General features: G+C 46.7%; 1 protein-coding gene across 3 annotated transcripts in view; it reads right to left on the bottom strand.

Moving 5' to 3' along the window:
• Positions 1 to 12459, bottom strand: part of SIK3 (SIK family kinase 3) — a 739490-nt gene that overhangs the window by 455213 nt on the left and 271818 nt on the right. For all 3 annotated transcript variants that reach the window (XM_078681850.1, XM_078681849.1, XM_078681848.1), the window contains exon 3: positions 12040 to 12103. In XM_078681850.1, coding sequence (XP_078537976.1) covers positions 12040 to 12103 — 64 coding nt within the window. The remainder of the gene's footprint in view (positions 1 to 12039; positions 12104 to 12459) is intronic.

Below are 12459 nucleotides of genomic sequence, written 5' to 3'. Positions count from 1 at the left end.
ATACGTATCTTGACCTTTCTACTTGTCATACCTATATAGTGTAGGTTACAAGAGCAGGTCACTCTGTACACAACATTTTCACTATTGCAGTTGGTTTGCCCTCTGATAATCCAGGTCTTATTGGGTTCCAGTTGTAGAGTTTTGGTGTTATGAGTGAAGGGGCACACGCTGCAGCTCCCACATTTGTAGTGGCCTGTCACTTTGGGCAGACCCCACGTGTTGAGAACTGTTTCTTGGTCTCTCGCATTTCTTTTCGGTCTGGTATTGACTACTGCATCCTTGATACTGCGCGCTTTTCTGTAGGAGAACAAGGGTTTTTCCCATCTCAGGTTTCCTGTGTTCAGTATACTCCAATGCTTACCTATTATTCTGGTAACAGTGTTGGAGATGGTGTTATATGTCGTGACACAAGTCAAAGGTGGCTCCTCCGTTTCTCTGATTTGATTCTCCAGGAGGGCGGTTCTCGGCTGGTTACGGGCGCGTTTTTGGCTTTTGTGCAGTATTTTGTCAGGGTAACCACGATCCCTTAGTTTGACAGTGAGATCTTGGGCCTGTCTCTTCTAATCAGCAAGTTCACTGCAATTTCTGTGAATACGCAAATATTGACCGTAGGGCAGATTTTCACGTAGTGGTCTGGGATGAAAGCTTTCAAACCGTAATAAGTTGTTTTTAGCAGTGGGTTTATAGTGAGTGACTGTTGTCAGCTTCCCATTCTCTTTTGTTATTATTAGGTCTAAGAAGACCAAAGTGTTAGGATCTTTCACATACGTGAATTTCAGATGGTCATCACACGTATTGATCCAGTTGAAAAAAGACACTAGGGCTTCCTCAGTACCCTTCCAGATCGTAAGCACATCATCAATGTACCGTCTCCATAACAAGATGTTTGAGCTATAGGGATTGGAGTCACTCAGGATGTACTTTTCTTCAAAATCATGCACATATAGGCCCGCCACACTCGGGGCAAAAGTACTGCCCATTGACGTACCCCCGATCTGCAGGTATATCTGGTCCTCGTATTCAAAATAATTCCTCTTGAGAGCCAGCCTTGCACATTCCAGAATGAATTCCCTGGGGGTTCTTGACGTCCATTCCTCTTTATCCAGCGCTTTCTTAAGGATCTCAAGTGTGGCATCCTGAGGTATGCTTGTATACAAGCTCTCGATATCGAAACTGACCAGAATGGGTGTCTTCATCTATGGTCAGTGGGTCCAGTAGTTGTAACACGCTTTTGGTGTCCTGTAGGTAGGTTCTTGTTTTTTGCACTAGAGCCTTGAGAAATACGTCACAGAACCGTGACAATGGTTCCAAAAGGGAACCGAGACCGGAAACAATAGGCCTTTCAGGAGGGGGTATCTTGTTTTTGTGCATTTTTGGAATGGTGTAAAAGTAAGGTACCTTCCCTTCACTTTTGCATAGAAAATCCGCCTCCTGTTTTGATTTATAACCCTCAGCTTCTCCGTATTCCACGAGTGAGGTAATCTCGCTTCTCAGGTCTTCTGTAGGGTCAACCGGTAATCTTCGGTAGTTGTTATGGTCTGCCAGTAATCTTAGACACTCAGTCTGGTATGATGATTTGTCCAACACGACTATCCCTCCGCCTTTGTCCGCGGGCTTGATAACGATGGAGTCATCGTTTTGTAGATTGTTTAGGGCAGTCCTTTCTTGTTGTGTGAGGTTCATACATGGTTTCTTTGGAGTGGCGTTTTCCAGACTAGAAAAGACTGACCTGACCGCTGGCCACCCTACCCACGAGTGCCAGTAGGAACCATGTCCGCGGCCATGCAGAGGTGGGAGAGCGGGCATGCAGCGATGGCTGGGTGGGTAAAGACGTGGTTGTACGGCCCTTCTGTGGCAGCAAAAAGGCAGAATGAGGATGACGAGGGGCCACGGAAAGGCCCAAGGACCTGGCTGTAGCCCTGCTGTCCTTAAATCGCTCAAGCACCAAATCCACCTCATTTCCAAAGAGACGGGAGCCATCAAAGGGCATATCCATGAGTGAGGACTGGACATCTCCAGAAAGCCAATCGTCCTCAACCAGGAGTGGCGTCGCAAGGCTACTGTCAACAAAGCTGCTCTGCCTAGTGAGTAGGTGGTGTCAAGTCCAGAACGGATGGTGAACTTTGCTAAATCCCCTCCCATCAACAATAGCGTAGAAGAGCACCGTTTGGGCCTCCTACGGGACAGATGGCAGCACCTGCGTAACCGTATCCCACAGCATGAGGAATTGCGGCCCAAAAGACACGCAGTGTTCACCGATCGCTGTGGCAGGCTGGTGGAAGAAAACACCTTTCCAACTTTACAGCCTCTTGGATTCCCAGTCCGGGTATGAGGTAGGGAATGCATCAGGATTTAAGTAAGACGTGGAGGCTTGGACCATCAAGCTCTCTGGGGTAGGGTTTTGGGTAAGGAAATTCGGGTCCTCTGGAGCAAGGGTGGCAGCGAGCAATTGTCCTGTTCAAAGACGCCTGTGTTGGGCTTGGACCAATCCCAAACAGGATGTCAGCAAGTGCCTCATTGAAAGGGAGAAGCGGTTCAGATGGTGACACTCTAGGTTGAAGAACATCTGTCAAGTTATTAGTCTTGACTGCCACAGAGGGCAGGCTGCCCTCTGCACTACAATTTCAAAAGAAGCTTCCGCCTCCATAGCAATGGTTGGGGGAGAAAGCATGCCAGTATTTAAAGAAATATCCAGTCCCCTCGGTTCACCCAGATCCTCAGCCCAGTCCAGTTATTCTTCGTAAGGCTGGTATTCTCCAGGGTCCAATGACTCTTCCCTATGCTCCCCGAGTCCTAGCCCATAAGAATAGATCTCAGACTTCAGGTAAGAAGGCATGGTTCCAGTAAGCACCAGAGCCGGCGTTGGATGATGCCCCTCCAGCTCTGTGTTGGAATTGGGATGGTTTCACCAGGAGTGCCGAACTTAGGATCGGTGTTGGGGAAGGTCAAGGTGGCACAACCAAAGTCCATCTGGATCCCTCTGTGGATGCTTGGGACCAGACTGGTGCCCGGGCCGCCGGCGTGGATCCAGCAGCAGGGCCCCTCCTGAAACCATGGGACCCGAAGGTGCACCGGAGGGAACAGGCCACCCAAATATGAGGTGCATGGCCTCTGAAGATTCTCTCAATTCGGTCGGGGACCCTCCGGGTCCTAGAAACTCAGGAAGACACAGAGCTGACCCAGACGCTAGCTCAACCGCAGAGCCGGGCCTTGAGTTACGATGCTCCCTCATCTCGTTAGCTGACAGACAAGGTGAAGTCGAACCACGCTTCAAATTCTTCTTCTTTTTGCTCGGCTTGGACTTACCTGAACGCCTCAACAACTTCGAATGAGACTACCTCAGGCTCAGCGACCAGTGCCAGGATCTTCCTTTCGACAGGGACAGTGAACGATGCGGCATGGCACGTCAAGTAATTGCACATCGAGCGACCATAAGCTTGTGGGATCCCTCCCTTAAACCCTTCGGGTGCATGGCAGTCAGGGCAGGCATCAAAGTTGTGCTTCCGCTCTAGGGACCAGAGGCATACACTCACTTTTCTATTTTAATGTATTGGTTCGTCCAATGGGATGCTGTTTAAAGTTTTTTCATTTGAATAAAGTTGTGTACATTGACACAACAATTCCCCTTTGTTCATAGCTGATTGCCGGGTGAAACACATGGCTTAAGATTGAGTCTTCACATCCCGATTGTAAATTGCACTAATAAGAAGTTTAGAAGCTGAAGCCTTGTTCCGTGGGATTTGTTGCTGTTTTTAAGTAAGTGGTTATTGCAATGGCTTTGCAGATTTCTCTATAAATCCAGATTGGCTGTTTATTTGAGTTTTCTTTTTACAGCATATTGTGAATATGAATTTCCCTGCGAGCTCCTCAAAGTTAATGTGATTCCTCGCGCAGTATTTTCAATCGAGGTGAAATCTTACAATTAACAAATATTTGGTGTTGGTAATTTCATTTCAATTCACGAGGGAGGTGAATGGCAACTTTTTTCTTTTTCGGGGAGTTTGGTTTAATTTCTAAACCGAATCAACACACTTTCAATGGGAGTTCTTCTCTCTTCTCTGTTCTGCTTCTTTCTTTTTTTCTTTTTTCCTTCTTTCCTTCAAGGGAACCCAAATTATTATTTGTGATACATGCATTTGTAATTGCAGAAATTGCTTGACGCTCAGTTAACAATTTTGTCCTGATGATGACCGCGCAACTGAACAGCGGTTGAAACGCCGTCGACGCATATGTGGCCAATAAATTTCAGAGGACACATAATCCTTGTATATGGTGTATCTTCACTGTAACATATTTGTTGTTTGCCACCTGTCTGGTCTTTTTGTGATGTATTGTTTTGTATACCAGCAAGTATTTATCTGAGCGTGTCTGTTTAATTTTATATTTATTATAAATTTGTGATATTTTTCTAAAGAATTTTTTAGTATTTGGTCCATTTGATATACGATTCCCCCTTATTCCTTTTTTTCCTTTCTTCTTTTGTAAATGTAAATTTGTTTGCAGTAACCTATGTGTAAATAGATTACAATTGTTGTCAATCAATTGTCTCCTGAACTGTTGTTAGGAATATATATTGACTGCCCCTGGTTCAGGTTGCTGGGTTGCCCCTGTAGTTGTTCATGGGGGACGGTCAAGGTGGCACAACCAAAGTCCATCTGGATCCCTCTGTGGATGCAGGGGACCAGACTGGTGCCCGGGCCGCCGGCGTGGATCCAGCAGGGCCCCTCCTGAAACCATGGGACCTGAAGGTGCACCGGAGGGAACAGGCCACCCAAATATGAGGTGCATGGCCTCTGAAGATTCTCTCAATTGGGTCCTAGAAACTCAGGAAGACACAGAGCTGACCCAGATGCTGGCTCAACCGCGGAGCCAGGCCTTGAGTTACGATGCTCCCTCATCTCGTTAGCTGACAGACGAGGTGAAGTCGAACCACGCTTCAAATTCTTCTTCTTTTTGCTCGGTTTGGACTTAACTGAACGCCTCAACAACTTCGAATGAGACTACCTCAGGCTCAGCGACCAGTGCCAGGATCTTCCTTTCGACAGGAACAGTGAACGATGCGGCATGGCACGTCAAGTATTTGCACATCGATCGGCCATAAGCTTGTGGGATCCCTCCCTTAAACCCTTCGGGTGCATGGCAGTCAGGGCAGGCATCCAAGTTGTGCTTCCGCTCTAGGAACCAGAGGCATACATGGTGCAGGTCCGTCACCGACATCTGTTGGGGAGAAGCGCTGCATGGCTTGAACTCGGCCTTCTTCGAGGACATCCCTGCCACACCAGGAGTCAAACCTCCCCCCAAATTCTTTTTTTAAATCATCGAAAAAACCTAGTTAAAACATGACTAAGAGATAGCTCTTCCATTGACTGGCAGAGAAATAAAGGACTCACGCCAACATGCCTGAGTGGCGCCTATTAAGGCACCACGAACATCACTTCTTTTGGCGACTATGCTAATGACACCATGGGGAGTCGAACTACGCTATTAACTGGCGTGCAGGGGTGCTGCTCTCGAAAAACTTCTGGATCCACTCTGACGCCTGGTATCATTCTAAGGTGAGGAATCTGCAGCTAGAAGCATCTACCAGATTAGAGTGGCTTTGAGTGAAGCAGTGGAGTAGAGTGGAGAAAAGTGGCATGGAGTGGCATACAGGGCGTGCATAGAGCATTGTAGAGTGGAGTATTGTCGTAGAGTCGCTTAGAGTGCTGTAGAATGGAGTGGCAGAGTGGAGCAGAGCATCAGAGTGAAGTATCATGTTGTGTAGTGTTGCAGAGTGGACTAGAGTGAAGTGGTGTAAAAAACAGTGGTGCAGAGTAGATTGGCGTAGAGTGCACTGGTTTCGCATTGTGTCGAGTCCATTCACGTAAAGTGCAGTGACGTGGAGTGGTGCAGAGCGCAATTGCGTAGAGTGGAGTGGTGCAGATTGGAGTAGCATGGTGCAGAGTGGAGTAGCATGGTGCAGAGTGGAGTAGCATGCCATAGAGTAGAGTGATAGTTAGAAATGGGGGCCTCTAGTTAGCAGAGGAGGGACCCTTCCTTCTAGTCCGGATAAAGGAGTTACACTCCTAAAATAACCTATGCTCATCCCCTTGGTAGCTTGGCACTAGCAGTCAGCCTTATCTTAGAGGCAGTGTGTAAAGCATTTGCACATAACTAACAGTAAGACAGTGTAAGCACTACAAAAGGACACCACACCAGTTCAGAAAAATATCCACTATTTATATATACTTAAGAAAAGACCAAAAACGATAGAAATCCACAATACAGTACTTCGAAATCTTCAGTTATCAAAATAAAATTCCTTCAAGTCGATAGCTCTGCCTGGGGCTATCACGGTGTCGTGAGCAACAAATTCCAAACAGTTCTGGCTGACTGCGGCGTCGCGGGCCAGCTACTATGTCGGGAAGACCCGCAAAATAGTACCTTTAGAAATGCAGGGCGTCAGTGACCTCTTGTTGAGCTACGAAAGCGCAATATTGGCAGGTGTCAGTTCTGAAGGTTGGTGTTGGAGTCGCACGCGTTGTAGATCAAACTCCTCGCGGTTGAAGTCAGGAGGTACGAAGAGAAGCGGTGCTCGTCGCGATGCTGGCAGGTCATGGTGCAAGCAGCGTCGTAGTCATTGAAGCGGTGGCGTCGGCTGACGAACTGGAGTCATTAGTGCCGGCAGGCTAAGGTTGTAGTGCGGGTTGAGGACGGTGCATCGAGTACATTAAGAGCGGTGCCCTCGAACCACGGTGCAAGCAGCGGTGTCGATGTCGGCGTGAAGCGAAGTAGTTGGAGATACCAAGGCAACGATGTGAAGTGAGGCGGTGCGGAGTGCGGTGCACATAGGTTGCGTTGCAAGTAGAGGCTCAGTGGCGGCGTCAGCAGGCGCCGTCGGTGAGACCAGGGTTGCAGTGTGGCAATGCCCTCTGCTGTGCCTTCAGGACACGGAGTCATCAGCGGCATCGTAGACGGAGTTGGGTTGCTTTTTCTTCTGTTCCAGCACAAAACACAGTCCCCAGGGCTGAGAGCAGAAGACCTAGAAGTCTTTGCTGTTCCAGAGACTTCTTGAACAGGGGGCAAGCTCTATCTCAAGCCCTTGGAGAAACTCACAAAAAGAGATTGCAGAAAGTTCAAGTCCAGTCCTTTCACTGGCCAAGACAGAAGCAGCCACTGCAGGCCAACACAGCAAAGCACACAGCAAAGTGGTAGTTCCTCCTCACAGCTTCTCCAGCTCTTCTTCTTGTCAGTCTTCTTGGTCAAAAAGAATTCTAAAGTTCTGGGCCTCAATATTTATACCACCAAATCCTTTGTTCTCTTGAGGTAGTGTGTCTCTGTACCCTGCCCAAACCAATTCTATCCTCACTGGTGCAGCTTCCTGTCAGGTGGTGGAGACGGCATAGTGCAAGGCAAATCTCCTCCCACTACTCTAAATGCAGCCCTGGTCTATTCAGCCCAGCCCTGACCATTCAGGCTCTCTGGAGCCACTGCCCCTCTACAGTCCCTGTCATCCCAAAGCCAGACAGTAAATCCACAACCCCAGCAGAGGCACACAGGATAGCTAAGTAAGAAAATACCTGCTTTCTAAGAAAGTGGTATTTTTAAACACAGAATGTAAAAATCATCTACACTAAAAGATGCATTTTAACATTCTGAGTCCAGACATGCTAATCTATATTTTCTACCTTGTTCTCATGGGTAGTTATGTTTATAAGACGGTATAAACAAACTCCCCATTCTGTCCTATAGGAACAGGCAGCCTAACAATGGTGAAAAACGAAATACACTGTAATTCCCCACCAGGACATGTCACACACATCAGTACATGTCCTACTTCTAACATACACAGCAATCTGCCCACAGGGGTACCTTGGGCCTAACTTAGAGGTGACTGACATGTAGAAAAAGGGAAGGTTGGGCCTGGCAAGTGGGTGCACTTACAAGGTCGACATGGCAGTTACAAACTGTGCACAGACTCTATGGTGGCAGTTCGGAGTTACCTTTTCAGGACTACTTCTGTGAGTGGCACAACCAGTGCTGCAAGCCCACTAGTAGCGTTTAAATTACCAGCCCTGGCACTCTCCGTGCACTTTACTAGGGCCTCGCCAGTAAATCAAATATGCCAATCATGGAAACACCAATCCATAACATAATTTACAACAAGAGCACTTGCACTTAACACTGAACAGCAGTGAGAAAGTGCACAGAGACACTAAACCAGCAAAAACAGAGTCAAAACCGGGAGGTCAGAAAGCAAAAAGACAGGGGAAACATGCCAAAAAGATGCCAAGTCTAACAGTGCTACATAGTAGAGTGGAGAGATGCAAAGCAGAGTGGAGTCATGCAGAGTAGAGTGCAGTGGTGTAGAATAGCATAGAGGAAAGTGGTGTGGAGTGGTGCAGAATAGATCAGAGAGGGGTGATGCAGAGTAAAGTGGCATAGAGTTCAGTGGCGCAGAATAGGGTCAGGGCGCAGAGCGCAGCGTCAGAGTGCAGTGGTGCAGAGTACATGAGTGCATTGGAGTAGAGTGCAGCAGGATGGCGTGGAGTGGTGCAGAGTACAGTGCAGAGGTGTAGAATGGCATAGAGGACAGTGGCGTGGAGTGGTGAAGAATAGATTAGAGTGGAGTGATTCAGAGTAGAGTGCCATAGAGTGCAGTGGCATAGAGCGCAGTGGCACAGAGTTCAGTAGCACAGAGTAGTGTCAGAGTGCAGTGGCGCAGAGTTCAGTAGCGCAGAGTAGTGTCAGAGTGCAGTGGCGCAGAGTTCAGTAGAGCGAAGTAGTGTCAGAGGGCAGTGGCGTAGAGCGCAGTGGTGAGTGCATTGGAGTAGAGTGCAGCAACATGGCGTTGAGTGGTGCGGAGTAGAGTGCAGTGGCGTAGAGTGATGCAGAGCAGAGTGTCAGAGTTCAGTGGCAGAGTGCATTGTTCGATAGTTGTGTCGTAGAGTGTAGGGGTGAACAGTGTAGTGGTGAGTGTAATGGTGTTGAGTATAGTGGTGCAGAGTGGTGTACACTGCATTAGTGAAGAGTGCAGTTGCGAAGAGTGATGCAGCGCAAAGAGACAGAGTACAATGGTGTATAGTGCATAGATTGTTGCAGAGTTGAGTATAGTGGCGTACAGTGCAGTGCAGACTGGAGCAGAGTGCAGTGGTGTAGAGTATATTGGTTTTGAGTAAGGGGTGCAGAGTGCATTGGTGTACAGTGCAGCGGAGTAGAGTGTAGTGGGGTGGAGCAGGTAGATTGGAGTGGCATAGAGTGGAGTGGCATAGAGGGGAATGGTTCAGAGTAGAATACAGTTGCGTAGATTTTAGTGGTGCAGAGTGGATTGGCGTAGAGTGCCGCAGGAAAAAGTGCAGTGGTGCATAGCAGCGTAGTATGGGGTAGGGTGCATTGGCAAAGTAGAGTGGAGCAGAGTGGATTGGCGTAGAGTGCAGCAGCAAAAAGTGCAGTGGTAGGGTGCATTGGCATAAAGTAAAGCGGTGTAAAGTAGAGAGGCATCGAGTGAAGTAGCGTGCAGTGATGCAAAGTGGAGTGGTGTACAGTGGAGTGGTGCATTACATTTGCACAGACAGTTTTACTTATAAACGTATGCAGCACACAAATGATAAAGCATGGAAATATCATCACCTAGTGTATATTAAAAAAAATTTCACCACACTTCAGAATTACCCCAAAAATATGCTTAATTTGTGCTTTTCATATTCTGAAATATCTGCACAGTTCATTTACTGACATTTAAATGTTGTTTTGAGCAAGATTAAAAAAAATAACATCGTACAGCACATGCCAGCATGATTGTCACATAACTCCTCTCACTTTGAAGTAAGAGAAAGAAAAGTACACACCAAGCTACCTGAAGACAGAGCCTGACATCTAACCTCTGGCTTTGAATGCATAACAAATGTGACAAGATAAAAACATGTTTTAAAGGACTGCTTACAGAAATTCAGCACTGGTGAAAGAATACAGTAAATAGGGGTTGGGCAAGGGAAGGAACTCAAGCTGGACAGCTTAAAACAAATAAAGTCAGCAAGTAGAAAGCAAGCAAATTTGAGTTTCAAACCACAAAGCCAGTGGTAAGCAACGGGGGGAATGCACTCCCAGGGAAACTAAACGAATATCCCCAAGATGTCATTAGCAAAACAGACAGCTGATCTCTCTGGTAGGTTTCGACATCACTTTGTAAAGGTGAGACCTTAAGTGTTTCAGTTTCATCAACTTTTATTCGATTATCAAATTGAAAATCATAAAAAGTACATTTGATACAAAGAAAAAAACAATAAAATCACAGAATGGTGAGATCACTATAAAATAAAACTTTTTGGAAACGATGGAAAAGTTTTTACTGGTTAGAAAAATATTGATTTAACTAAAGAGATTACGACGTGTTGATATTACTGCTTTAAGAAAAGTTGCTATAAGTTTGGCTTCATAAGGGGATTTCGGGGATTGTAAATAGTAGAGTGCTGGATAAGAATGTCTGAGTCCACTGGATCGGAGAATAGGAATAATCCATGTTTTCCTTGCTAGTTTGTAATATTTGCAAAAAAGGACGACATGAATCGTAGATTGTAAGGCGACTCCATCACAGGGGCATCTCGTCAAGTTGCGGGACCAGTTCTTCATTTCTGGGAATGAAACCAGACGGTAAAAAAGATCGAAACGTAGTCTAGTAAGTAAAAACTTTTCATAATTCGATAAGAAATATGTCAAATAGGGCTGGATAGCTTTTCCTGGCTGCACTGAACTGATTTTTCCGTTTTGCGTTTTAATAATCTCTGCCTGATTTCGAAGTTCTCTCAAATGGCCCATACACATTTGCTTTAGTTGTTTCCTTGAAATATCTTCGACTGAGGGTGGTTCGTGACAATAGTGCTCACAGTCCAGATCTTTAAAGAAATTATGTATGTAATTAAGCCACGGGATTTTCCGCCAGTTTGTTAGACCGAGACAGTCAATAATAAGGGAGCGGGTTAGATGACTTTCGGTATTACACCATATTCGATGCCACAATAAGATGGGCTGGCATCGAATGGTGTCGGTGATGTATTCCATGCCGAGCTCCCGGTGCGAGGCTAATATCGGGGAACTTTGGGGGAGGGCTAGGATGTATTTGATAAAGGCGTTTTCGGTAACCTGAAGCTGATCGATACATCCATGTCCCCAGATTCCAGCTCCATAGGTAGCCACACTATGACATTTTGCATAGTATATGGCTAACAGTTCGGGTGGGGCTGGTTTGCCCAGTTTCCTTGAGAAAGAAATTAGTGCTGAGGTTGCACGACGGAAATGGAGGTTTCTGGCTTCCACTGCCTTGTGCCAGTTCATTGCGTCATCCACTAAGATGCCCAGATATGGATACACCGGGGTTCTTTCAAGACTGTTATTGTCAATCGATATGGATTTGGAAAGTTTTTTCCTGGGGCCAATATTCATTGTAAACGTTTTTTTAATGTTAACTTTGAGGCCGAGTGAATCCATGAATGTTACATATTTGTTGAGCTGCCGTTGAAGTTGGTTTGGGGTCCGTGCTAGGATTACAGAATCATCGGCATACAGGGGGGTGGAATCGGGCGGTGATTTATCTGGGGCAGATTCTGGCTCCCTTCCAGCATCGCCTGTTCAAGCCCGTTTGTATAGAGGTTGAACAGGAAGGGAGCCAGTACACAACCCTGCCTTACTCCTTTCGTTATTTGGAAGGGTCGTGACAATTCACCTCTGGTCTCAAATCGTACTCGACCTTCCGCGTTACTGTAGAGTTCCCTTAGAAAGGTTAATATCGGGGGATCCACTCCCAGGGCGGCTAGTATTTGCCAAAGCTTTGCATGTTGGACACAGTCAAATGCCGCGCTTAGGTCTACGTAAACAAGGAAGATGTTGCCTCCTTTAGCGCGAGCATATTAAGTGTAATTTTAAGACTAGAACCCCCATAATGGGACAGCAACATAGCATCCCCCATAATGGGACAGCAACATAGCATACGCATGCAGCAACAGAACAGTGCCCCCTTCCTTTTGGAGGAATTGCAAAATTGAGAGCACATAAAAAAACACTCACCAAAGATTTCCCCTCCGCTTGCATACTCCGTAACCAAGTAGATCACCCGCTCGGTCTCCATAACCTGGAAGTAAAAGTAAGTGAGAGAAGTGCAATCAGACTGAGAGGCTACTTGCTGTACGTCACAACCATGGCACCAACAATTCACACACTGCTTGATATGTTTGTTATCTATCCGTGCTGTTTTCTTTCAGCGCAGACCATAGTTTGCGAGTATGTGGAAGAATGCTGAAAAATGTCTGTGAAAGCAATCGGCTATTTGACCTTGAACAAGTTCAGGGTGTGGGGGGGCCGCAGGGGCTACACCAGTCACTGAATAGGGGACCAGTGCAACTAAAAACCAGGACGTCAGCGGTTGTGCAGGTGATCTCTATATGACAACGTCGGGGTTACAGCTTTTTGATGATGGGGTGAAAGGGG

The sequence above is a fragment of the Lissotriton helveticus genome, chromosome 3_1 (assembly GCF_964261635.1).
Source record: "Lissotriton helveticus chromosome 3_1, aLisHel1.1, whole genome shotgun sequence".
NCBI classification, from domain to species: Eukaryota; Metazoa; Chordata; class Amphibia; order Caudata; family Salamandridae; genus Lissotriton; species Lissotriton helveticus.
The sequence above is the reverse complement of the archived record's forward strand: the minus strand, read 5'-3'. Positions and strand labels throughout refer to the sequence as shown.